General features: G+C 37.2%; 1 protein-coding gene across 4 annotated transcripts in view; it reads right to left on the bottom strand.

Moving 5' to 3' along the window:
- Positions 1–1487: 1487 nt before the first annotated feature.
- LOC135198084 (pleiotropic regulator 1-like) overlaps positions 1488–27726 on the bottom strand; it is a 142099-nt gene continuing 115860 nt past the window's right edge. For 3 of the 4 annotated variants that reach the window (XM_064225510.1, XM_064225511.1, XM_064225512.1), the window contains exons 5-7: positions 25232–25379; positions 22069–22184; positions 11478–12021 (exon numbers count right to left, since the gene is read on the bottom strand). In XM_064225510.1, coding sequence (XP_064081580.1) covers positions 11962–12021; positions 22069–22184; positions 25232–25379 — 324 coding nt within the window. In that variant the 3' untranslated portion in view covers positions 11478–11961. Of the gene's footprint in view, positions 1547–11477; positions 12022–22068; positions 22185–25231; positions 25380–27726 lie in introns of those variants that run through there. The other variant, XR_010310723.1, reaches the window with a different exon arrangement.

Here is a 27726-nt window from a genome sequence, read left to right as displayed (position 1 = left end):
ATCCTGATCCCAAGAAGTTAAATGAAATGCTGATGGCTATTCTAATAAGACATGTCCCTAGAAAGGTCATCAAATTTAGGACAAATGACCAGCCTTGGTTTGATGCTACATGTAGAAGAGACCATCATGACAAACAGACCAAATTCAACACAAGGAGACAAAATCCTTCAAATGAAAATACCATTTTTGCCGAGTCTTGCTGTGCTGCAAATATAGCTTACCATTCAGCCGAGAGAATTACATAATTCCTTGAAGAAGAAACTTGAGGGAACTACTGAGCCTCATCTGTGGTGGACCACATTGGCATCATCTGTCTTTGGATCAAGGTCGTCTACCATTCCACCACTACTAACAGATGATGGTACATTGGTTATTGGCCTTAGGGAGAAGGCTGAACTGCTTCATCGAGCTTTTGAAGCCAAGCAATCGACTGACAATGTCCTTTTCCCTGATACTTGTCATCCTGAACTTATTCTTACAAAATTTGCATTTCACTCCAGGAATCTTAAGAAAATTTTGGATAATCTTGATAGCTGGAGTGAAGATCCTGATGGTTTCTTGTTTTTTTAAAAAAGTTTCTAGTGTGCTGGCTCCCAAGATTAGCAGATACTATAGAATTTTATGTCGATGTAGTATATATTTGCAGATGAGCGCAAGCTTAGTAATATAGTGCCTGTTCTAAACAGTGGCATATCTGCAGACTGCAGTAGCTACCAACCTTTCTCTATTTTCCCTGTGCTCTCCATAGTTCCAGAAACACTTATTTTAAAGCCACTATATTAATATGTGGGATCTAAAAGATTGTTATCTGATAGTCAATATGCATATAGGAGGAATTTATGTACCAGTGATGCACTTTAAGACTTGGCATACCATTTGCATGGGAACCTTGATAAGGGTTTAGAGTGCAGAGTAATTAAAATAGATTTTAGTACAACTTTCCATTTAGTAAATCATAAGGCACTTATTTATAAACTTCAGAATCTTGGAGTGAGTGGACATGTTTTAGGATTACTTCAAGATTTCCTTTAGATGTAGGCAGCAGGAAAAATTAATAATGAAAATTAATAAAAAAAGAAAATTAATAAGTACTACTATATTATCAACACAACACTTTAAAAGTTTAAATTACTAGTTTAAATTACCAAAAAAGTCTTCTTTTAAGTTGTTCAAACTAGTTCTATGGTTAAACTGAAAACTGTGCTAGTAATTCAGATAGAATACAAGTTGCCTTTGGTTTTGCATGCATTTCTAAATCATATTAACGAAGATTGCTCATGTTGGTGGGGACAAAGCCATTTTCATGCTGAAAAAAGGTGCTAACTGAGTAGCAAAATATACAGTGAATAGTTTTCATCCTTCTTCCTTCCTAAATTCTAGGCAGCACCCACAACTGACTTGCAAATAAAATATTTTTTCCTATCAACATTTGCAACATCACAATATCTACTTAGATGGGAATTTTAGGGAAAAGAACAACCACAACATATTTCTTATTCTTTATTAAATCCGAGCATCCTGGGACTAGTCTGATGTCCTCAGAACACTAAAATGAGGAAAAAACTCAGAATCAATAATCACACGAAAAACATCAGAAATTAATTAAATCTTAAAAGTATAACTAGCTCTTTATATAAACCCATCATTCTACATAAGCCCACATTCACCACCTTGAATGTTCCAGACTTACGATCTTTTGTCTTACAAAGCAGTAAGCAATGAGGGGATGGAAGACAGGCACTCCTTACATGATTGATGGGTTTGTATAATCAAATCAGTTTGTTTTCTTAGAATGATAAAAATGATTGTTACTTAATTATATTTTAGCAATGACATTAAGTTTTAGATCCCAGATTCTTTCTGAGTGGGTGCTGGATCAAGATCTCCACTCAGGGACTGTATGAGTCTGATGCCAAGACTCAGGAAGTTCAGTGGGTTATTTTTAGTTAAAGAAATTCCTGAGAGTGGAACAAGGTTTTAACTATTAAGTTGTCAAAAAGAGTAGGCATCAACTAATCAAATCAATCACGTCACGACACAAAATCATAACCAAGCCAAAATGACAAATTTTTAATCAATTTGTATTTTTCATAACTAACAAACCTTCGGTCTTAACATTAGGATATATACTAGCAACAGGTGGACAACCGGTAGAATTAATATAAAAAAAAACTTCTGTGGTCCAGGGACTATTGGCATCTGTATCCAGTCACAGGGCATTGTAGTTCCCAGATGCCCAGGGCGTCCCATGAGCTGTCAGTTACTTTCCTACTGCCTTTAAGAGAGGCTGTGATTACTCTCTGTCTCTTTAAAGTCGGTTTAGTTTGCCTGTTTTTTCATTCCTTTCCTTTTATCTTTCTCTGGGTGATCTCAGTGTGGGTGTGATCTGCTAGGTTTGTGTAAGTTGTGAGACATGGAGAATTTTTCTTTACCGACGGAACTTTCTTCGGGATCTCGCAAGAGACAAAGGAAATGTCCTGGAGTGAGTGGATTTCCTTGTTCAGATGTATGAGAGATGAATATGGGATGAATGAAGAGGAGGCAAAAGATGAAAACTCTACTGCATCTCCTTTCGCAGGTAGTACTTGACCCAGCGTGACAAAGGTCCCAAGGACTAAAAACCCATCCAATTACGCATAATATCCACATCCATTAAGCATCCAGGTTGTTCTAGGAATGCATCAACATGCCCCACATCCAAGTGGATGGGTTCAGCTCAGTTGAGCAGTACTCTGGAAATAAGTGGTTCAAACTTGTTCCAAACAGATCTACTAAGAGGACATCTTACACATTCCAAAGTGCTTGCAGTCTTCCTGATCCAATGAAAATTTTGATTGCCGAACCATCTTCTCTCAGCTAAGACTGTCTGCTATATGTAGCTCTTTTTCTGGCATGAGCCAGATATCACTGGATTCTACCCACATGAATAGCACTGCTACACAAGAGAGAGATTTGGACAACTATTCCTCCCTTATTCCTTCTGTTATGATACCAATGACTCATCCTTTACAATGACAGTGAAAGCGTAAGGCCTAGAAAGATGATGATGTTCAACTTGAAGTTGTTGTGTGGCTTCTGTCTGCCAATCACTTGTTGACCCAGAAAACACACCCCCATCTATGACTGGATGTAACTGTGAGCAAGAAAACTCCCAGTAATGAACAAAATATACTGCTGACAGGCATCTATGTCATAAAAAATTTCATCGCAGCTAAGAAGAGGGGAGTATCAGGGAGATAAACAGAAGACTATGACTTTGGCAGTAAAAGCTACATGGACCTCATCCTGAATGGCTAAATGGTACTAAATTTCCCAGGGATGCCATGACTACTACACAAGGCCCAACCACATACTCAGGCAATGCCACCAACCAAACAGTAGAAGGCAATGGTGAACAATTACGCACTGTGATCTCACCTGGAGGAGAGCTTAGCACAGGCACCTATGTCACGCTGTCCAAGAGCACATATTGGTTGCCTGCCTTTATGCGTGTAACCCCTATGGACCGAATCTGGAGGAGAAAAAGCAGAAAGGATAGGGAAAGAGGGAGGGGAGTCTGGGAGGAAGAGAAAAGAAATTTGGTAATGTCGAGGATGAAGAGTAACCCACCAAAGACACCAATTTTCCTCCATGCTTGGCAACCCTCTCCCACTACACAGGAGACCAACAAACCCACACCTGTAGGAAAACACTTATGCAGAGGACATTAAGTGGCAAAACATCCACTTATGACTTTCACACCTGTTGTCCACTTTGCTGGTTCAAATCCATGTTGAGCAAAATCACAAACACTACATATGATTTAAAAAAAAAAAAAAAAAAAAAAAAGCCTTCAACTTGACAGTCACTCAGGGTGTATGTATTACAATATGTATACGGTCGACCCCCAGTATCGCGGGGGATGTGTACCACAGACCCCCCCGCGAATAGTTAAAATCCGCGAATACTGGACACTCCAAAAATACTTATAACTGCTATGTTGATAGTTCAAACACAAAAAGCCCTTCTAAGAATGCTTATACCTGAATTTTCCAATAGTTTTATCACAATAAATGTATTTAGTCATGAAAATAATATGAAAATACAGTAATTAGTGAATATTTCTCAATGAAAAATACCGCAAATAGGTAAATTTTCCGCGAAAAATTTCTATACTATATCTTCCAAGAAAAATCTGTGAATAGGTGAAGCCACAAATCCGGAACCATGAATGGGGAGGTCCACTGTAACTTAATCTTGGCCTACGGCCTATGAAAAAGTGCTGAGGTGCCTTGTTATTAAGTTTCACAAACTGATGCCAGCTCATGCTAAGGAAATATGCCTTTATAAAAGACAAGAGTTTATATTTCCACTGGAAATAATAACTCTTGAGATATCTTTACCTTTGTTCTGATTTACCATGTCCCAACATAATTGCCAAATGTCTCAAATTAGGTTTTGACTTGTGGGATGAAATAACTATACAAAAGTGCACAACTTCTAAGTAGTTCAACTGCAGCTTACGATATTGATCTATTTGCCTCCTAATTGCAAAGTAACTCTACATGTGCTGGAGTCAGACAAAACCTTACTTTCATTCCTCTATGCTCAATAGTACAAAGCCACCATAAAATAGTTAAAATAAAAGGGTTGACTAAGTTTAAAATTGCATGCACTTTGTAAAATCACAGTTGGTGAAGTTTTGTCTATAATTGCTACCCCACAGCTCTACTGTAAAAACAGTAACTAAAAGAGGAATTACACTCCCGAAATAAGCTTTGCTACACTTCAAATCTAATGACAGCTGGAACTGGAGCCACTGTGTTCCATACCAACTGATTACTATCACAGCCATATTCTCAAAATAACAGTGAAGCACGCAAAATCAGACGTATGGCAAATTTGGGGAGATTTACTATGCTTTGTAATATCTTGAATGTTCTTATTACTGGCAGTTTTAAAAGCAAACCAGTTTGCTGGTCTCTGCAACATAAATAATATCTAATTTGATGCCTGCCGAGCCTACTGGATTTAAAAATAGTTTACACAATATTTTAAAACTTATTTGGGGTTGCTGATGATTAATGTTGACAAGGCGAGTGCTCATTGGTAAAAACCTATATGCCCCCATGACTAATTTGGTGCCTGCAGTCTACTAGATCTATAAATATTTTAAGCTTATTTGGCGTTGTTGTTGATTAATTGGCAAAGTGAGTGCTCTGTATAGTACTCATACAAGTATTTGACAGTCTTTGCCATTGGATTTTATGGGCCCACACCTTAAAAATATTCAATTCTACATGGTATTTTCAATTAACAACTCAAATTAGTTTATAGTCAAATGTAAATCCCAAATTTCTTGTTACTTGTAATAAGGGGATACTTTGTCCTTTGTAAATATTTGTCTGAATGTGCTCCTCAAATGCAGCAGAAATGGATTATAACAGTCTTGCTTGGTGGGAATTTAAAGCCATTTAATGTGTATCTGAACACTGCAATTTTATGCAGTGCTCTAGTTTTTTCATATACTGACATTCTTGATACAACACACGAGAGAAAGAAGGCGAATTTTCTTCCTAACAGAGTACTGTCAACTTCAAATTGAAACTAAGTGATGTCAAGAAAGCTTGATTGCATAATGGTATCTAACCCCTTAACAATCACTGATTGTTTTTAAAATAAAATGTCATACCTCCAAGCACTGTTCTATGCTTATTCACTATCCAAGAATTTAGGCACATGACGTTGCTTGGATGAACACATTTTAAAAACTGAAGACTTTCGCCTAATCAAACAAACATTTTGAATTCATCTACCAGAAACCATACTGGGTAACAGATTAGAGACTTCTCTCCTTTCTAGGTACTGCTGTACCCTTGAAGTTTTGCACTGACCATGGTTTCCATGATTTTCCTTAGGCATGATGTTAATATGTAACTTGAAACTAGGTATTTATTGTTTATTGGTATTTAAATGGCTGAAGTAATAGTAACCTTCCAGAGAGTGCCTGATAAGATGCTGAACTACAAAAAGTACTGGAGGAAGGTTCAACACTGATTACTTGTTCCAAGCTGATTTTTGGTAGTCTTATATGGTGCAATACCCATTAAAATTTAAGGTGGCTTTACAAAGAATATCCTTTGCTTTCAAGGCCTTGGTGTGATTCTATACTTCCCACAATCTTTCTGCAACACTTACATGCTCAATTCATGACCTGGAAAAAGCTGCATTGCCAATTTGGTACTCCTGTCATTTTGTTGTCATTGGCACTGGAGTCCAAATTGCAATTAGAACAGCTTGAAGTAGAAGTGTACTAAATATGTTTAGGAGATAAGTATCACAAATTTTTTAGTTTTACTGACTATGGATGGTTGAATTTAAAGCAGCAATAAAGCTGTCAAGACTTTAGCTTGCATGGATGGGTTAGTATTTTCTTTTTCTAAGCTTATGTGGGAAGATACTATTCACTAGAAAATTAGATTGAAAATTATGGTAGTTGTTGGGTTTATATACTTCCAAACACTAGTTAACATTTTAAAAAAACTCTTCTGTAAAGTTGTATAGATTTTCATAAAATTTAGCTCCTCTCCCCTATCTGAAGTTTAAAAATAGTTTTGTCTAGTTTTGCCTGAGCTATCATCTCACAACATAGTTTATGTGAGTCTGGGCACCTGATTTTACCAGGATATGAACACAGTTCTTAACAAAATGAGCAATATCTCCATTCTTGAGATAATTTTTAATAATAAAACAAGTCAGAAAACCCTAAAAAGATGTAACTAGTCTTTCATGGAATTCATCCCCCAATAAAAGACTCAAAAGGGCACTTCATACCCTACCACGAAGGGATGAAATCATCATCATTATGGTAGCTTGAGTTTGAGCCAAACCCAATCAATGGAGCTGGGAGCATCACGTGAATATACAATCATCCCCACTCTAACCATCTTGGAAAGCAAGCCAGATGGAATGCCATGAATCAACCACACCCATGAAACACATTACAGGGTGGTTGACAGACCACAGCAGCTCCTATTAAAGCCAGTCCCCAGGTCACGAAGGATTTGGCTTATGACAATCCAAGGTTATGATGCTTTTCAATTATATTCATCAGAAATTATTTCCATGTATACAAAGCATGTTCCAGGGTTACGACGCTTAAGACGCCAATCTGACGGAAGAAATATGACTCCAAAAATGCAAAATTGATGAAAAATGCAGATTAAATAGTTTTCAATGCAGCCAAACCATTAAGAGTAAGGTTTGCTTATGATTTTTGATGATTTTCTGGCTTACGATGCGTCTCAAGAACGGAACCACTATTGTAAGCCGGGGACTGCCTGTACTAACTTCAGAAATGAACTCCAATCCTAGCATAATGTCCTTTCTCCATAACCAAGACAATGAAACAGGGATGTATATAAGTTAGTTTAATAACAAAATAAAGTATGTAAATTTTAGTATATAGACCAAAAAGATTTAATAAATATGCTAAACACAAAACTACAGTTGAATTAAGAAACAGCAGTTAGAGGGGTCGGACATGTTAGGTGAAAGCTAATAAGTTGCAATAATGATGATAATGAGGGAAAGAACAGTAGTGGCTCTTATCTGAGACAGAAGCAAAGATCAACCATTCCCTTTACTATACTGAGTATATTCATGAACCACAACCATGCTTTTTTAAAAAATAATGAATGACAAAAAAACTAGAAGTAGTACTTATTACGTAGACCTAATGAATTCAGAAGATGAAAATAACACCAATATTTGTCTTCAGATTCTGAGGAAGATCCATAAGTCACACCAACAACGTGGAAAGACATAAACTATACACCACTATTCTTACCATTAAACAAAGCGTATGTAGTATAAATTGACTCACAAGGAAATATCATAAAGAAAACAAAAGCTCTCATGGATTACAAGAACACAATGGATTTCATTATTTTTTGTGATAAGAAATACTGCTAATTTAAGAGTTACTCACCAGCCATAATCTCTCTATGACTCCCAAGTTATGGAAATGTAAAAATGTCATATTTCAAACTCCCAAGTTATGGAAATGTAAAAATGTCATATTTCAAAGTATAAAAATACTTATGTTTTACACATTTGCTAAAAACCCATAAAGGTGAAGGGATTAAAGGCAAAATGAGACTATCCCATGAAAGGCATTGATCATGAAGCCTTTCAATTGTGTATTTTGAGCTAATTCAACAACCAAAAATCTAATTTGTCAGGCATGACACTGAAGGAAGAAAAACTTGAAGATGGTTAACTCTCTTACGCCGAAGGGGAATAAGAAAAATCGTCTCCCGTATGCCGAGGCGGTCTCGGAGTGAGTGCCGAAGCGGAAAAAATATTTTTTTTTTAAATTACAGCGCGCTTAGTTTTCAAGATTAAGAGTTCATTTTTGGCTCCTTTTTTTTGTCATTGCCTGAAGTTTAGTATGCAACCATCAGAAATGAAAAAAAATATCATTATCATATATAAATAATGCGATATATGATAGCGCAAAAACTAAATTTCATATATAATTGTATTCAAATCGCGCTGTGAGCAAAACAGTAAAAGCAGACGAGTTAATTTTTTTTCATTGTATTGTACACTAAATTGCGATCATTTTGGTATATAACACATTGTAAAACGATCAAAGCAACACAGAGAAAATATTATCACAATATGATGCATGAATTCGTAATGCGTGGACGTAAAATTTTTTTTTTTTTTTTCAAAAATTTACCATAAATCTAAATATTGTTCTAGAGACTTCCAATTTGTTTCAAAATAAAGATAAATGATTGAATACTACTATACTGTAAGAGTTTTAGCTTACAATTGCAGTTTTCAACCATTTCGGATGAGTTAAAGTTGACCGAATGTCGAATTTTTTTATATATAATTTTTTTTATACGCAAATATTTCAAAAATGAGAAAAGCTACAACTTTCAATTATTTTTTGTTGTATTTTACATGAAATTGCACACATTTTCATATATAAAACTCTATGAAACGCCTAATATGAAATGGAGCAAATATAACTATAATGCGACGTAGGCCTTTCGGAGATTTGTGGCGGAGAATCCGCGAATGGAGGGAAGGAAAGTTTTTTTTTAAAATTCACCATAAATCTAAATATTGTGCTAGAGACTTCGAATCTGTTTCAAAATGAAGATAAATGACTGAATATTACTACACTGTAAGCATTTTAGCTTACAATTGCGTTTTTCGACTATTTCGGTAGAGTCAAAGTTGACCGAATGTGTTTTATTTTCTATTTATCGTGATTTATATGCAAATATTTCGAAAATGAGAAAAGCTACAACCTTCAATCATTTTTAGTTGTATTCTACATAAAATTACACACATTTTCATATATAAAACTTTATGTAATGGCTAATTTAAAATGGTGTAAACATTACGACAATCGGACGAAAAAATTTCTGATTTTTTTTGGAAGAGTTGACGCGCGGATGTAAGGAAAATGTTTTTTTTTCATAAATTCACCATAAATTGAAATATTGTGCTAGAGACTTCCAATTTCTTGCAAAATGAAGGTAAATGATTGAATATTACTAGAATATAAGAGGTTTAGCTTACAATTGCGCTTTTTGACCATTTCGGTAGAGTCAAAGTCGACTGAAGGTTGAAATTTTGGCACTTATCGTTATTTATATGAAAATATTTCAAAACTGGTAAAAGCTACAACCAAGGGTTGTTTTTAGATGTATTGTGCATGAAATTGCGCACATTTCCATATATAAAACTTTATGTAACGGCATATTTAAAATGGTGCAAACATTATGACAATCGGATTAAAAAATTTATCAGAAGAGTTACCGAGCGGACGTAAGGAAAAAGTTTTTTTCATAAATTCACCATAAATCAAAATATTGTGCTAGAGACGTCCAATTTGTTGCAAAATTAAGGTAAATGATTGAATATTACTAGAATATAAGAGTTTTAGCTTACAATTGCGTTTTTTTACCATTTCGGTAGAGTCAAAGTTGAGGGAAGGTTGAAATTTTGGCACATCGTTATTCATATGAAAATATTTCAAAACTGATAAAAGCTACAATCATAAGTATTTTTTAGTTGTATTCTACATGAAATTGCGCACATTTTCATATATAATACTCCATGTTACGGCTAATTTAAAATGGTGCAAAAATTATGTCAAAGTGACGAAATAATTTCTGAGATGTCACTTTAACACTTGCCCCAGTTCTATACCGACACCTTTTATTTAGGTGAGCGAGTCAGAGACTTCTGACATGTCCAATTTAGCAGTTCTCTGGTATTATAGCAATATTTTACTAGAAATAGTGCTAAAGAGGACACATTTCACTGGGCGACACGGCTTCCTCGCCCAGAAATAGATTTTTCCTACCTCAAAATCCCTTTTTTGTGCGATAAGAAAGAAATTTGCGCTTGCGCGCTTGGGTAACGATTGTAAACAAAACAACGCCTTGATCCGTGAGCTCCCAGCATCCCCCAAGGCGCGTGATTCAAAAGTTTTCGGTTGGTAGGCCTATAAGTATTTTTCCGCGAATTTTTAAAAAACTTTTTTATGTTGACGTTTAATACGTCCAATCGGCACCCGGGAGACAATTTATCTCGACGTTTAATAAGTCCAATTGGCGTAAGAGGGTTAATTGATATACAGTGGTACCTCGACATATGAAAGTCCCAGCTTACGAAAAATTCAAGTTACGAAAGCAAATATGAAGATTTTTTTGGCTCTACATACGAAAATAGTTCAGGTTACGTAAGGATGTTGCTGTAAAGTCCTGAGATTCGCCCGGACCACCTATAATAATTTTAAAACTCGTGCCCCGCCAAATGAGTAGACTCGCCACCATCCTCCCGCTCTCCCATTGGTTCCTGATGCTAGTCATCGCCATAAGATCCTGCTCTCCTATTGGTCAGCATCATGCCTCTATGTAAAGGCGTTCCTTGACCATTTTTTGCGGCAGCATTATCGTAAACACTGGAATTTGTTCCTTCACATATACGTATTTCGTTTGTTAACGTACATTCATGTTAGTGATTTCACTTTTGTTGTACTGTAAGTTACTTTATCATGTTGTGTGTGAACTTAATTACTTACATTATTAGCCATTGGTCCCAAGAATGTTGCTGAAGTTCACGGAAAGAAGAGGATGCTTTCTCTGGAGAACGAAGCTGGAGATAATCAAGTGTTAATGTTTTCTGCCATTTGTTAATGTGTTTTGTAAAGTTTAGTGTTAATGTTTTCTGCCATTTTTTAATGTAGTATTTCGTAAAGTTAAGTGTTCATGTTTTCTGCCATTTGTCCTCCTCCTCTGTCACCACTTTCGGAGATCGCCTCACTCGAAAGGTAAGGTTAGGTTCCACATTTTACTACATATGTGCGTACATGTACGTAAAGTATTTCTTGTACCATGTACACTAATACACTTTATTTACAGGTACGTACTACAATAAAGGTTATGTTAGGTATTGAATGGTCCAAATTGTTGTAGTTCATTATTTATTGGTCAATTTAGCCTTATTATAAAATTTACTGGGGTGTTTTTGTAGGGCTTGGAACAAATTAGGCAATTTACATGAAAATGCGGTTCAAGATACGAAAAACTCAGGTTACGAAGGCCGCCTCAGAACGGATTAATTTCGTATCCTGAGGTACCACTGTAATTACAAAGAATGGAAGACAAGTACAGAATAATCAGTTGTGCAACTAAGGACCAAATGGATGATGCAAAGTACCTTTGATATATATGTGCTTTAAGTAAAACAGGAGGTTTGAAAATGGTATGGACAAACCAATTTCCTTGATAACACCCCTAATACAAAAGTTTAGTAAATGGATTACTGCAAATAACAAGTTCACATTTTCTACTTATTACAAAGAAGAAAGATAACTTACTCAGTAAAAATAAAGCAACTTTTTAATCCTTTTACAACTAATAATGCTGAACATCAGCTCTTTCAGGTTGCTTAATATTTTCTTCTTTTTAGGATCTCAGGCCTCCAATTAACTGGGTGGGTTTCCTCAGACTGAAAAAAAAAAACATTCTACATTATGATGCCAATAAATAATAGTTAATTCTCTCTCTACTATAAAACCTGCTGCTTCCACCTCAAAACTTAATTATGAATCCAGACAAAGCCAAAAAACCAGACCTCTATCACCACTTGAGATCTCAAGAAAAAATGCCAAAACATTTCCCTTTTCACTGAACTGAGACTGAAAGATAGCTAAAATAAAGTAATTCCTAATGCTCTAGGTTACCAATCTGGTCCCATATAAACCAAAGAAAAGTACAATTTCAGGCTACCCGTTACCTTGATAATAGGTTGAAAGTACAAAATCTTTGCATAAAATAATAAATAATTACCAAAAAGTACTCATCTTAAGATCCATTAAAAACAGAAAATGACAAATTTTTAACCAATTTGTATTTTTCATAACTAACAAACCTGAGGTCTTAACATTAGGATAATACTAGCACCAAGCTGGAAACCGGTAGAATTAAAATTAAACCTGTGAGATCCAAGGACTATTGGCATCTATACCCAGTCACGGGGCATGTAGTACCCAGAATGCCCTCAGCGTCCTGTGACCAGCCAGTTACCTTTCCAACCCAGTTTAGACTGCTAGAGGGGTGGTTAGAGGTGGGCCTTTACCTTTGAAGACCTCAGGTTTGTTAGTTATGAAAAATACAAATTGGTTAAAAATTTGTCATTTGTTCACAAACGGAACAAACCTTTGGTCTTAACATTTGGATAGACTTATTTATTGGTGGGAGATAAGTCTCTATAATTGACTGGGAGTTTGCCCTCTTTATCCATTTCCGAATAGTATGTGTATTCTAAGACAATGAACTATTAACCCTTGAATCAAAGATATATGAGAACTATTGGTTTCCCTCACTGGGTGCTCATACAATGCCATGGTTTATTATATTACAGAAGATGGAGAACTCTCCATGCTCCTAAACCACTCCTGTCCCTTGTATCTTGATCTATTATCACCCCTCTCTTTCTCTATTACCGAGAGGGGTGTGTTGCTACTGAAAAGTACACTATACTCTAGATTATCTTTACAGTATGGCTGACCACCTCACCTGCATCTAGTCGGTTCCAGCTCATGATGGTACTCTCCTTCATACTGCCCATAGGTAAAGGAGTAGAAAGAAAGTAGTAAAGAAGAAAGACCAGTCATCTCATTCATTCTACTTTCATACCTTCATCTTAGACTAGACACAAACTGACCTGCCAGGGGTACCGGATAAGCTATACCACTTGCTGGGCCGCCACCACTGGACCCAAGGAAAAAGTGTTCAAGGATCTATGGGCAACATCTTTTAAATAAAAAGAAGTGGAAGTTGTTTGGCGTTGCCAAATACCAGCTTTCAGAATTCTCTCTACAGACATATTTTTCTTGAATGCCAAAGAAGCGCTCAAGTCCCTGATGTCAAGAGCTCTAGCCCTCTCCTGGCTATTTGACCCTCTGTCTTTTGTCATGTATGCATTCCTGATCGTTTCTCTTAGCCAAAACGATATTGTATTCCTGGACACTTCCTTTTTGTTCCGTCCTGTACTTACAAACAGCCTCCGGCACCCTGGCCTGAGGTACCTTGTCCTTCTTAAGTACTCTCTTAGTACCCTGACGGGACACAGAAGCATCTCTTCTTTGTCATTGTCTACAAATTCTGCCAGAGAAGGTATGGAAAAGGAGTCGAATCTGCCATCCACTACTGATAGGTTCTGAGTTTTGGCTACGAATTCTGGAACAAACTTGAATACCATTGACTTCCAACCTCTCGAATGCTTTATCACATATGACAGACCATGCAGTTCCCCCCGCCCTTTTGGTTGAGGCTGGGGCCAATAAGAAGACTGTCTTCAGGGTCAAGCTCCTATCTGTGGACTCCCTTAATGGTTCGTAGGGGGGTTTTGTAAGACTGCTCAGTATCATGGTTAAATCCCAATCTGGGGCTTTTAGTTCTTTTGGCAAACAGGACAGCTCAAAACTCTTCATTAACATAGCCAGCTTGCCCTGTACCCCTTTACAGCAGATACAGACATATGCCTTTCTGGCCTGAGATATATCAAAAGGCTGCTAATTGCTGAATAGTGGTTCTGAGTGGAGACAAGTTCCCTCTACGACACCAATCACAGTATGTTGAGCATTTTCCTTGGTATACCACTGCAGATGTTTTTCTGATATTTCCTGCCATCTGTGTTGCTGCTTTCTGAGAAAAACCTCTCACTCGCAGGAGATACTTGACAGTCTCCATCCGTGAAGTGAGAGGGGCTTCACCGACTGGTGGTACCTCTCCACGTGCGGCTGACATAGTAGGTTGTTCCATGGAGGTAACTCCCTCGGCACGTCTATTAGGAGTTCCAACAGGTCCAGAAACCGTTCTGCCTTTGGCCATAAAGGTGCTATCAGAGTCATTTTGAGGTTCTGAGACTGCATTACCTTGTTCAGAACCTGATGGATTAGACAAAATGGCGGAAATGCGTAAACGTCCAGATTGTCCCATGGGTGTTGTAGCGCATCTTCTGCTACTGCCTCTACGTCTGGGACTACTGAACAACAATACACTTCCAACTTTTTGTTGTATCTGGTTGCAAATAGGTCTATGATCGGCCTCTCCCACAATATGAGCATTCTGTCTACTACCTGTTGATGCAAGGACCACTCCGTTCCCAGGATCTGATCCCTCCGGCTCAACTTGTCAGCCACTATGTTTCTTTTTCCTGGAATATATCTGGCTCTGATGTCTACTAAGTTCTCTACAGCCCACTGATGAAGTTGAACTGTCATCCCGTGTAACTGACAAGATATGAGGCCTCCTTGCTTGTTTATGTAAGCTACTACTGTGGTGTTGTCTGACATCAATACCACTGATTGCCCCTTCACCCTTGCCCGGAATTCATGAAGTGCTTGGAATGCGGCTTTTAACTCCAACACGTTTATATGGAGTTCTCTGTCCTCGCCACTCCATTTTGCTGAAATCATCAACTCCTTCATATGGGCTCCCAAACCTTTGAGTGACGCATCTGAGAACAGCAAGAGATCCGGGGAGGGATGTTGAAGGGGAACACCCACTGTCAGATTGTTGTCCTGCACCCACCACAGTAAGTCTTTCCTCACTTCTGTCGACAAGGGAATTTGCTCGTACGGATGATCTACCGTTGATGACCAAAACTCCTTAATCCTCCATTGTAGAGATCTAAGGTGTAACCTCCCTTGTGGTACCAGCTTCTCCAAGGAAGTTAGAATTCCCAGTACTACCTGCCACTGTCTTGCTGGCTGTGTTTGTTTTTCCAGAAAGGCATTCACCACTTGTTTGCATTTCTCTACCCTCTGGGCTGCCAGGAATACTTTGGCTTTTACCGTCTCTATAATCATACCCCGATACACCAGCCGTTGACTTGGATCCAACTTCGACTTCTCCTGATACCTAAGCTGTGAAAAAACTGCAGGAGGGTCACCCTGTCCTGAAGTAATTTTTCACTGGACTTTGCTATCACCAGCCAATCATCTAGGTATCTTATCAGCCTGATCCCCGGAGCATGAGCCCATGTCGACACGAGATGAACACTTTTGTAAAAACTTGAGATGTTGTCAATCCGAAGCACAGGACTTTGAACTAGAAAACTTTCTCTGCAAGACTGAAGCGGAGAAATTTCCTGGAAGACTGATGGACTGGGATCTGGAAGTATGCGTCCTTCAAGTTGATTGTCAGCATAAAGTCCTTGACCCTGACTGCTTGTAGAACCGTCTTTGGAGTTTCCATCCTGAATCTGGTTTTTCTTATAAACAGATTCAATGTTGACAGATCTATTACTGTCCTCCAATCCCCATTGGCTTTGGGGACAAGGAAAATTCTGCTGTAAAACTGCTTTGACAGAATGGATACTTGTTCCACAGGCCCTTTTTCCATCTTCTTCACTTCCTCTTGCAGAATAAAGGCCTTCTGAGGTTCCTGAGCATAAGTGAGGTGAGGTAATGGTTGTTCTGTCAGGGGTGGGGTTACTTCGAATGGAATCAAATAACCGACCCTGAGAATATCCACCACCCACTGCTCTGCTCCAAATTCCTGCCACACCTTCCAGTGATTTGCCAGGCAAACCCCCACTGGTGTGGCTGAGTGATGAGAGGCGCCCATCCTATCGTCTTGAACCTCTCTCCCTCTTCCCCTAATCCCCCTTCCTCTGTTATTTCTATTGTGAAAGGGCCAATGAGCTAACTTCTTTGGGGAAGAGGGTCTTGTTGCTCTATTAGGGATGTTATGTCTCACTGGCTTCTTATGAGGTATTTGCTGCTGCCTTACCTCAACAGGATTCGCTTGACTTCTAGACGTTTTTCCAACTGCCTGCTGTACTAATCTATCATTAGTGTCCATCCTTCTTCTATCTATAGCCTCTTCTAGTATGACCTCTGGCAACAGCAATTGCGACTCTAGGATATCCCCATTCCACATTGCAAGCAGGGAATCCAAATCAACAGTGCGGCTTAATCTAGCCAAAGCTGCATCTCTCTTCATTAATAGGATATTTGCCCAAACATTGGCACTTAAATTTGTCAAGTATGCAATTGCTTTGGAACATGATTGTAGCAATCTGATAAACACTGACTCATCCACTACTTTTCTTGATACTTCTGAGGATGCAATTTTTGCCACTGCTGTTGACCAAAGATCTAACCAAGAAGCAGTCTGAAAGACAGAAGAAGCTGTTGCTTCCAAAGTAGCAGCCTCCTGGCAAGTCATCAAAGGGCATTCCATCTTAACTTGATCCAAGGTTAATCAAGGCCTTAACCTCACCACATTTGGGTTAATTTGTCTAGATAGCAAAGGAACCATTGGTACAATATTTCCTGTTTCATCATTGGTGGAGGAATAAAGTTCAAACGATCTATTCGATCTTAAGGAATCATCCCTTCCAGCAATCCGCACATTTACGTGTTGTAAAACAGACTCCGCATGACTTGAACAAGGTAATTCATATGACACCTTTGTATCCTTTTTCAATCCCAACACCATGTCAATCCCCGGAGGAAGCATATTGGCAAGTGTCTCCGTGCTCCCCGAAAAGTTATTGAACTGACGAATCAAATCAATCACCCCTGCATAGAAAGCCAGAAACTCTTGGCTTTCTCCTTCCTCCAGTTCTAAAGCACAGCATCTTTGATCCCTGATGACCGCCGATGGCTCGATCCCGAATAGTCAGTAGGAGAACGAGACCGCCTAACTCCTCTGCTTACAAATCTAGAGCGAGAATCGCGCCTATATCTCCAAGATGAAGGCTCCCTCGAAACCGAGCTAATTTCCTCTCTATCTCTATTAATACTGTCTCCAACGATCGTCGGAGAACTTGGCCTTGATCTCTCATTGAGCCGAACAACGCCTGCTACCATCGTATCAGACAATGTTACCCACTCTTTATTATTCGACCTTTTAATGGGAGCTCTCATCCTTTCTCCATATTTTAAAAGGTCTTACAAGCAAAACTGGTATCTGATCTTTATTCTTTGTTGAACATTTCCCACTTACCGTTGATTTTACCAACAGCAGTGTAGTCTCTCTTAGATTCTTTGTAGTCTCTGCTGGCATCTCCGCGTCGGCCGCCAGCCCAGCGACCGTTGACGCTTCCGCCCGTTCGGATGCTTGTAAACGGCTTCGTTCGTTAGCTTTAAGCTTACCAGTCACTGACTTCTTTACTTTGTTGCTGACCAGGATGTGACAGTCCTGGCTCGAAGATGAAGAAGAATTCACTCTTCTCCTCTTGGCCCAAGGATCAGTAACGAAGTCCCGTATCCTCCAAAGCTTGACTGGTTCACGCAGTGCTGCCATCGAACTTAGCGATGACGCTGAGCTAGAGGAAGAAGACAAAGAAGAAGACGAATCAAGCCTTTTCTTTTTGTCTTTCTTAGCTATCATCTCCTCTAGATCTTGTAATTTCTTTATGACTGTGTGTACCAACGAGTCAGAAAGCATATTTGGCTCGGGAGGCAACGAAGTAGCTAGAGAAGCAATAGGCTGTGACGTCATCGCGTCTGCCATGTTGGTGTGTGACGCCGGTTGTGACGTCACCAATCTTGTAGGGAGAGACTGGGCGGCTGCTGCTGGCAGCCCTACGTGTACAGCAAAACTACCTCAAACGTTCTGCATCGCTGGAAACATTGAAAATGTTGAGGTTGCTGTGGCATTAGTTCCCATGTTATGCAGGCCAGGGGGATGAAGAACATTCAGCGCTGTTGGGCCCTGCTGGAATCGCGACGTCATATAATGAGACAGCAACCCCTCCAAGGTTGGTACACCTGGTAGGCCTAACACTGTACACGTACCCTCCATTCTCTGCGCATTGGGAGCCTGCACCTGGAACAAAGATGGCAATGCTCCCCTCCTCCCTGCCGGAATTAACGGAGCATAATTATGCATAAAATTACCCAAAACCCCTCCTGGAGTTTCCGATAGCGAATCGCTAGAAGAAACTGAAGAGGTATGGGAAAAATCAAAAGCAGGCGACGAAACATATGGAGCAGTCTGGTGTATCGCTGATACAAAAGAAGCCGACGACGCTTGGTCATCCAAAGATGGCGTCGTTTCCTTTCTCAAAAATCTTCCTCCACTGTTCCACCGACCAACCACGAGAAACTGAACAAGGATTAGTAATAGTACATACATTTTCTCTGCACCTACTACATGTTGGATGAGGATCTGTAGACACCGAAGTTAAAAATCTTGAACAAGGAAACCCACTCACTCCAGGGCATTTCCTTTGTCTCTTCCGAGAACTGGAAGAAGTTCCCGTTGGTGAAGCAAAAATCTCCATTTCACAATGAACACACACCAACCAGATCACACCCACACTGAGAACACCCAGAGAAAAAAATTAAAAAGTGAATATGAATAAAATCGGGCAAACTAAGAAACCGGCTTTAAAACAGATACAGTAATCACGTCCTATCTTAAAGGCGGTAGGAAAGTAAATGGCTGGTCATGGGACGCTGAGAGCATTCTGGGTACTACATGCCCCGTGACCTGGTATAAATGCCAACAGTCCCTGGATCTCACAGGTTTAATTTTAATTCTACCGGTTTCCAGCTTGGCGCTAGTATTGTCCTAATGTTAAGACCAAAGTTTGTTCCGTATATAAACAAATATTGAACAATAATAAAAATAATAATAATAATAATAATAATAAAAATAATAATAATAATAATAATAATAATAATAATAATAATAATAATAATAATAATAATAATAATAATAATAATAATAAGCAACTGTACCTTCAACCAAAAATACTTCGTTATTTAAAATTTTTAGAGAAAAATGCCTAAGGTTCTGGGTCATGTGTTGATAAGACCCCTTGAAAATGGGTAAATGGCATGCATTTGGGAAATAACAAATTTCTATGGTACCATGCAAACTAGTTTGGTCAGAATCACAGGAAAAAGTTGACAAAGAATAATAATAATAATAATAATAATAATAATAATAATAATAATAATAATAATAATAATAATAATAAAAATAATATAATAATGAATAATAATAATAATAAGAATAATGAATAATAAATAATGATACTAATAATGACTAATTAAATTAATAAATAATAAACATAATAAAATAATAATAACAATAACAATATGTCATCTACCAGTTAAACAGTAATAAATCAATTACACAACTATCACAACTGTATAACAATAAGAAACATGCTACATATCCTATTTTTCTAAAACATTTTAATTTTTAAATCTGAAAAGTTGTCCTCTCAAACTCTTGTGTAAGGTACTTCCTATAGATTTTTGTTTGTGTAAGGTACTTCCTATAGATTTCTGTAAGTCATAATCATAGTTAACTGCAAAATATGCCAAATTTACATAGTGGTTTAAAAATTTAGTATTTGGTTCATACCACTGCCTGTTATGTAGAAGACTAACCCCTTATGTGGGAGGCATCCCTTAACTAACCCTCTTACGCCGGAGTGGTAAATAAAAAATTGTCTCCCGTGTGCTGGAGGGGTTTCGGAGTGAGCGCGGAAGCGGAAAAAATATTTTTTTTAAAAATTCACAGCGCGCTTAGTTTTCAAGATTAAAAGTTCATTTTTGGCTCCTTTTTTTGTCATTGCCTGAAGTTTAGTATGCAACCATCAGAAATGAAAAAATTATCATTATCATATATAAATAATGCGATATATGATAGCGCAAAAACGAAATTTCATATATAATTGTATTCAAATCGCGCTGTGCGCAAAACAGTTAAAGGTAACAAGTTACTTTTTTTTGTAGTAATGTACACTAAATTGCGATAATTTTGGTATATAACACATTGTAAAACAATAAAAGCAACACAGAGAAAATATTATCACAAAATAATGCATGAATTCATAACGCGCGGACGTAAACAAATATTTCTTTTAAAAATTCACCATAAATCTAAATATTGTCCTAGAGACTTCCAATGTCTTTCAAAATGAAGACAAATGATTGAATATTACTATACTGTAAGAGTATTAGCTTACAATTGCAGTTTTCGATCATATCTGACGAGTTAAAGTTGACCGAATGTCGAATTTTTTTATATATTTTTTATATGCAATTATTTCGGAAATAAGAAAAGCTACAACCTTCAAATATTTTTCGTTTTATTCTAAATGAAATTGCGCATATTTTCATATATAAAACTCTATGAAATGCCTCATATGAAACAGAGCAAATATTCCGAGAATGGGACGTACGTATTTCGGAGATTTGTGGCGGAGAATCCGCGCGGAGGGAAGGAAAGATTTTTTTTAAAATTCACCATAAATCTAAATATTTTGCTAGAGACTTCGAATTTGTTTCAAGATGAAGATAAGTGACTGAATATTACTAGACTGTAAGAGTTTTAGCTTACAATTGCGTTTTTCTACCATTTCGGTAGAGTCAAAGTTGATCGAACGTGGTTTTTTTTCTATTTATCGTGATTTATATGCAAATATTTCAAAAATTATAAAAGCTACAACCTTCAATTATTTTTTTTTGTATTCTACATGAAATTGCGCACATTTTCATATATAAAACTTTATGTAACGGCTAATTTAAAATGGTGCAAACATTACCACAATTGCACGTATGATTTTTTCGGAAAAGTTACCGCGCCGACGTAAAGAAAATTTTATTTTTTTCATAAATTCACCATAAATCAAAATATTGTGCTAGAGACTTCCAATTTTTTGCAAAATGAAGGTAAATGCTTGAATATTACTACTAGAATATAAGCATTTTAGCTTACAATTGCATTTTTCGACCATTTCGGTAGAGTCAAAGTTGACCGAAGGTTGAAATTTTGGCAATTATTGTTATTTATATGAAAATATCTCAAAACTATTAAAAGCTACAATCATGAGTATTTTATTGTTGTATTCTACATAAAAATGCGCACATTTTCATATATAATACTTCATGTAACGGCTAATTTACAATGGTACAAAAATTATGTCAAAGTGACGAAATAATTTCCGAGATGTGTCACAGATACTTTTTAGTGCGGCAAGAAAGAAATTCACGCTTGCGCGCCTGCGTAACGATTGTAAACAAAACAACACCTTGATCCGTGAACTCCCAGCATCCCCCAAGGCACCTGATCCAAAAGTTTTAGGCTGGTAGGCCTATAAGTATTTTTCCGCGAATTTAAAAAAAAACTTTTGTAAGTCGATGTAAAATACGTCCAGTCGGCACATGGGAGACAAAAAATGTCGACGTAAAATACGTCCAGTCGGCGTAAGAGGGCTAAGTGGTAAACTCAATAATCATCTGGAAATGCCATGCTCTGGTCAGCATCATGAGCAGGGGAGAAATTACTTCTGTAACATCCTATACAAAATAGCAAATGGTTGCAAGATTAATAGAGCCCTGAACAGGTGCAAGACATGTCTTTACTAAAACTAGAGCCCAACTTTGGACAAAAAATACTGCTCGTAGTACCATAAAATTGTTTCCCCTATTACTCCTTGATTGTGGGTGTATATGCAATCAAATAGTACAGTACTTAAGTTTGGTTTGCCTAAAAAAACAAAAACAAAAAAACTTACCGCTGTGTCATCTTCCTTGTATATCTTTATGGTCTTATCAGCATCGCATGTTATAAGGCGTGATCCACTCTGATCAAATGTCATTGCAAAAACTCCAGCCTCACTATCCATCGATCCTAAAGAAAACACAAAATTCTGAAATCTTTTAAACACTTTTAATATCTCATAGTATAACCTCTCACCGTATACTATATGTACATCCTTTATTTAGCCAAATGTGTGAAGACAATAAATAAAAAGAATTATAATTATTCTATGGGCTCTGGAAGTATGGTTTAGCTCTCTTAGTGATCAGTCACTAGCTTATTAAGGAGATATTATATTAACTTATACTACTGCAGCCCTCAAATATATCAAGTCCATAATTTGGAACAACAGAAATATCCCTAAAATGAGTGTTTAAATGTTATGAATAATTGAAACAAATCATAAAATTTTTGGAACTCCTACAAAATATGTATATATATGTATATTATTTTAAACATAATGAATAAATCATTGGGGAAAGATTTGATGAAATATTTTTATTTCTGCCAAGGAAATAGGGACTAAACTATGAGGTGCGTTGTATAAACAAGCTATGACTGAAATAGAATAGAATCCCATTGTTCACATGCATAAATTTAAAGATTTTAAAATAACTATATTATTTCATAAATACATAAGTCATATAGTGATAGTGGTAGCTCGTTGTTTAGGAAACAATTGCTACAGAATGCACTATCTCCCATACTGTCAACTCATCTCTAAGGCCAGCTGAAAGTCACATGCATCAGTAAGGTATGAATAGGGGGACTTCATGTAACCTGGAGCAAAGTCCAGCAATGATATATGAGACAAGCAGTAAGTGTGAGAGTATCATCTTGAGTTTTAAATTGACTAATTTGTGGTTCTTATTAAAATGGTATTAATTACTTCTTCACTTTATTTCAAGACATGAATTCTTAGCAACTAAAGTCAAGAATAAATGGGCAAAGACAGGACATATTCACCAATAAAAACATTTAAAAAATATTTTTTTTTATTTACGTAAGATATAAAACCAACAATTCACAAAACCCCAGCAACAATTTATAAAGGAGACTCAGAGTGCCACCCTGAATCAATACTTACATGAAGTTAGTATTGGTTCCATGAATTTGACTAGATTTACTATAACTTCTACAGAACTACAGAACTTTGGTCAAGCATTAGTAGCAGTATGGATACTTACGCCACACACATGACCAATTATTAAGAATTCATGGTCCCTTACCACCATCATCTTGGCAACAAAATTCACCGCATGCCTAATTGTGATAGCTACTCTCAATGGGGTTTATTGTAAATAGCAAGGTGACTATAAATGAGTGTGAATGCTAATACTGAAGTAAATTTGACAAACTGCATGCTTATCAGCAGCCACTGAAACAAAATGTGTATCTGTGTGGATGTTTCTACAGAAATAAAAACAGTCATCTAGACCCCAACAAGAATATGATTAAAAAATTGTAGCATGAAAATCCTCCTGACTAAAAAGTTACCATAAAATTGTACTTCACTAATAACAGCAGTTGAGCCTTGAAAAATATCATCACCTAACAGTTGATTAAAATCAAATGGAACTCCTAAAAAAACAATTTCACAAGTCATTCATTCAAACATTGCATACACCACTTTATAAATATACCCACTTACATCCACTAAGCAGTATATAAAATCTGGAGAGGTGATAAAATCTGAAAATCAATATTGTTTCTTCTGATGAATAAACCATTTCCCTTAACAAACAAGAAGATATCACTTCATTTACACACAACATTTTTACCAATGCAGGAGTGTGTGTGTACAACTTCACCCCAGCAATTGGAAAGGGAAACTCCCAAGTCTCCAAAAATGGGACACTCATACAGTCAAAGGGACCAAAAGCAGTTACCATAAAATCTTTGGGGTTGCCCAATCATAACAACCAGCTTTATTCAAGTGCAGCCTAAGTTCCAACAATGTCTGGTCACTGCTATTCTCCCATGAAATTGGCCAAGCCTCCTTGGTTTTGTTCTTTACACGAGAAGATATCCCTAAATGACAATAGAATCCTTTTGGCATGTCTGAAGCCAAGTGTCTTGCCATGTTGTCAGCCCTTTCATTACCTTCAACATTACATTTGCAAATATTTAACTTCCCTACCCTGCAACAATAAAATACCAATTCTGAGATCTCTAAGAATACCTAAACATTTGCAAAAAAGTAATTCACATTCTCAAAAAATAATTCACATTACTTCAGATGGCCTTTCTAACTGAGTCAGATCATTTACAGTTTGTCATGACAAACTCATTTTACTTTAAATCCCTTTCCTTTTTGGGCTAACTTTTATTCTATTTAATCTTCAAGTAATTCCCTGAAAATATGTGCCTTGCTCACACAATATGGAAATTAGGGTATTTTTCCTTTATTTTGGAAGACTGACAGAATTTTTCACTGTTTTGCTGGTTTTCACTACTTGTAGATGGTAGTTTACCCATTCACAACTTGTATATGGTAGTTTTCCCATTTTGCAGTTAATGCATTCCATGTATAATTTGGTAAGGTAAAACCTTTCGCTTTATTAGATACTTAGCAATCATTAGGCTTGTTAGTTTTCCTTAAAATTAGTTTTTGGTTCTTTGCTGACTTGAGGTTCTACTTTATACGTTTTAAAATTATGTTGGCCGACCGCAAAGTTTACCTGGCCTGGGGTGCTTACATATTAACTTCTTAGCCCAGCTCTTAATGGTTAAATTGAGAGTATAATGATTTTTATGCAATTCTTTTAAAAGAATATTATGTACAAAAAAAAAAAAAAAAATTTTGGCAAGCCTTTCCTTTTATGGTCTTTAATAGTGGTTCTTATCATAGCTGCAATGATTTCTTGCATCATGCAGTAGACTAAAAATACCACATACATATATAACAAGACAAAACCTTCATACTGAAGGAAGTTGGGTTAAAGGAGTCTTACCAAACAAGGGGATATCTTGCATTTTGAAGGGTATCAGAATCTACTTTTGATATTGGTATGGTGTCAACCACTTCAAACCAAAGAACAGGGCTTCAGTAGGATAATGGTTAGTCACTGTATAAGCAAACAATTGATAAAATATAAAAATATTAATAAAAGTACAAAAAGTTTGAAGATTATTACCAGGCTGAACAGGTGCTTGTAATTTTTGGAAATTGTACCCGGTACGCCAGTCCCAAAAATAGAGTGTTCCATTATCTGCACCAGAAACTAATACACCTTCTCGGTTTACAGCTAAACAGTTGACAATGGCATTATGTCCGGACAGATTCTGCAAAATAGAGGTATAAATTAATAATTAATTACTTCAGTCTATGAATCATTCAAAAAAAGGCAGAGAATAATAACCAAAATCCACAAATTGGCAAACCATTATATCAAAATAATCAAACAACCTCAAGACTATAAGAGGAGCTACTGCACATCAAAACATTCAGCAAGGCTAATGCTAAAGCTTTAATTCATAAGCCCATAAGGTAGTTGATCATTTACGACTCCAAGGAGAAACAATTATTTCAGAATGTCAGTTAAAGGCAAATATCTCAAATTCTGTCCCTGGAACATTTATGGGACTATTAGTTAACAATCTTCTCAAGCTCACTACTGCCTAAAACTCTAATGGGGCAAAAAATTTTACCCTTTTAAATACATAGAAAAATATGGGCAAACTTTTGGAATACATTACTTTGTTAAAGAACGTTGTACAACACTGCATTTCACCTATAAGCATAATTCATTCTATTTCTAATGTGAAATAACCAGCTATACAGTAATGCCCGACCCAAGCAGGTCCTGACTATGGCCTAAGCACTGATGGGTCAAAAGTGCCCGAGTGTCCTGCCAACGATTATGTAGACTACAGGGAATGGCTGTATTATGGCTGAATTAAATGCCAGATGCAATGCCATAGGGCAGTTTCCATCTACTTGCCATGTTACTGTACTCATAGGAGAGATGGCTTGTAATTTCTATCATCTTGGTATTCTATCAAATACCAACCAGACTTTCTGCATGTGCTTCCTAGGCCTCCTTGACTTTTATCTTGATTGCTAGGAAAAAGTCTAAAAGGCAAGTCAATCTTTCTGTAGCTTTTGATGCAATGCTCTCTGCCAAGCTGTCTTTTTTTATTTTCTATTTTACCTCTGCTGGGTGGTAGCTTACGAAAGTTTTAATGCCTGTAACACAATGATTAACTAAATACAACCCTTCTAAAATTTCAAAGACAATTGGGTGCTTGGTATTATACCTTCCCACAGATATGCTCAGGGAGTTGTTTAAAATAACAGTTTTTCTTGCCACAATTTACCTTCTGTTAAAGCTATTAAAATTACATATAATTCTGGTGCAAAAACCTAAGACATGCTGCATAAACAGCCTGTTCAATATCTAGGAAACCTTTGGCTCAGGTGACAGCAAAGGAAAATGACTGGAGTACCTGGAGTGAGAGTCCCCTGAATAGTCACAATCCTATGAAGACTCTCTTATAATACTCTGCCACTAGGGTAAATGCACTTCTGTTTGACCAGTAGAGAAGAAGGGATGGATGGCTGGAACTGGAAAGCATGATGTCTTCTTACCTGGGAGATTGTAAGAGCTGATCCATATGAACAGTCAATTGAAGAAGTGGAACAACTGTAGCAATGAAGAAACATCAACCACTGGAGAAAGGTTACTCTAATGCACTTGCAGTAACAGTATTAGACAGAATACATGAGAATATTAGCATGACAGATGTTACTGATGTTGTTCAAGAATAGAATTCTGACACCAAGTAGATGACTCTATCCTGCTATAGGTGCCAACAAGAGTGAATACTTGTGGTGATTAGCTCAGACCAAAATGCAGAACTTAGATTTGGAAGACCTTCCCTTCAAAGACAAAGCGTAGATACTTCCTAAACAGAGAATGGATCAGGAAGAGGAAGTTCACATCCAAGTTGACAGAAATCATGTAATCTCCCTTCCAAATGGCTACCATGATCAAACTTAATGAGGCCAATGAAACCTGGTGGTAAACAGGTGATTACAGAGACAGTCCATCTGGATCAGCCAAGTATTATTCTTTTGTTTATTCTGAATGCTGATCAAACGTAATGCTCCAAAGACATAAGCTAAACTTAACAGTAGGAAAGATCAACCCAAATAAAACTTCATGTATCAAACAGTACATTATAAGACAAAACTACAGAAATACACATAACACAAAATGGCAAATTCCAACGAACTGGAAAAAAACAATCAAGGATATTTACAGAAAGATGGCAAGCCACAAGCGGTAAATAAGGGATTATGACAAAGGAAAAATCTATTTCTGGGCAATGACCTGTGTCGCTCCGTGAAATGGTTCCTATAGCACTCATTTCTAAGGTATAAGTATTGCTACAAATACCAGAGAAAAAGCTATATGGTAGTGCCAGAGTATTCTGGCTCGCTCACCTTTATTCAAGGTGTCGGTATGGTATCTGGGGCAAGTGAAACCACTACCAGAGGTCCCTTGCCATTTAGTCTCTTCCTTCCTCAATATCCCTCGTCTACAGAGGAGCCGCTCTAGGCCCCCGCTACCTGCTACTACTACAACTAGCGCCTTTGTTTACCATTCCTGAAGATAGCACCCAAGCT

The sequence above is a fragment of the Macrobrachium nipponense genome, chromosome 21, assembly GCF_015104395.2.
Source record: "Macrobrachium nipponense isolate FS-2020 chromosome 21, ASM1510439v2, whole genome shotgun sequence".
Classification (NCBI taxonomy): domain Eukaryota; kingdom Metazoa; phylum Arthropoda; class Malacostraca; order Decapoda; family Palaemonidae; genus Macrobrachium; species Macrobrachium nipponense.
Note: the sequence above shows the minus strand (reverse complement) of the source record. Positions and strands in the feature narration are given on the sequence as shown.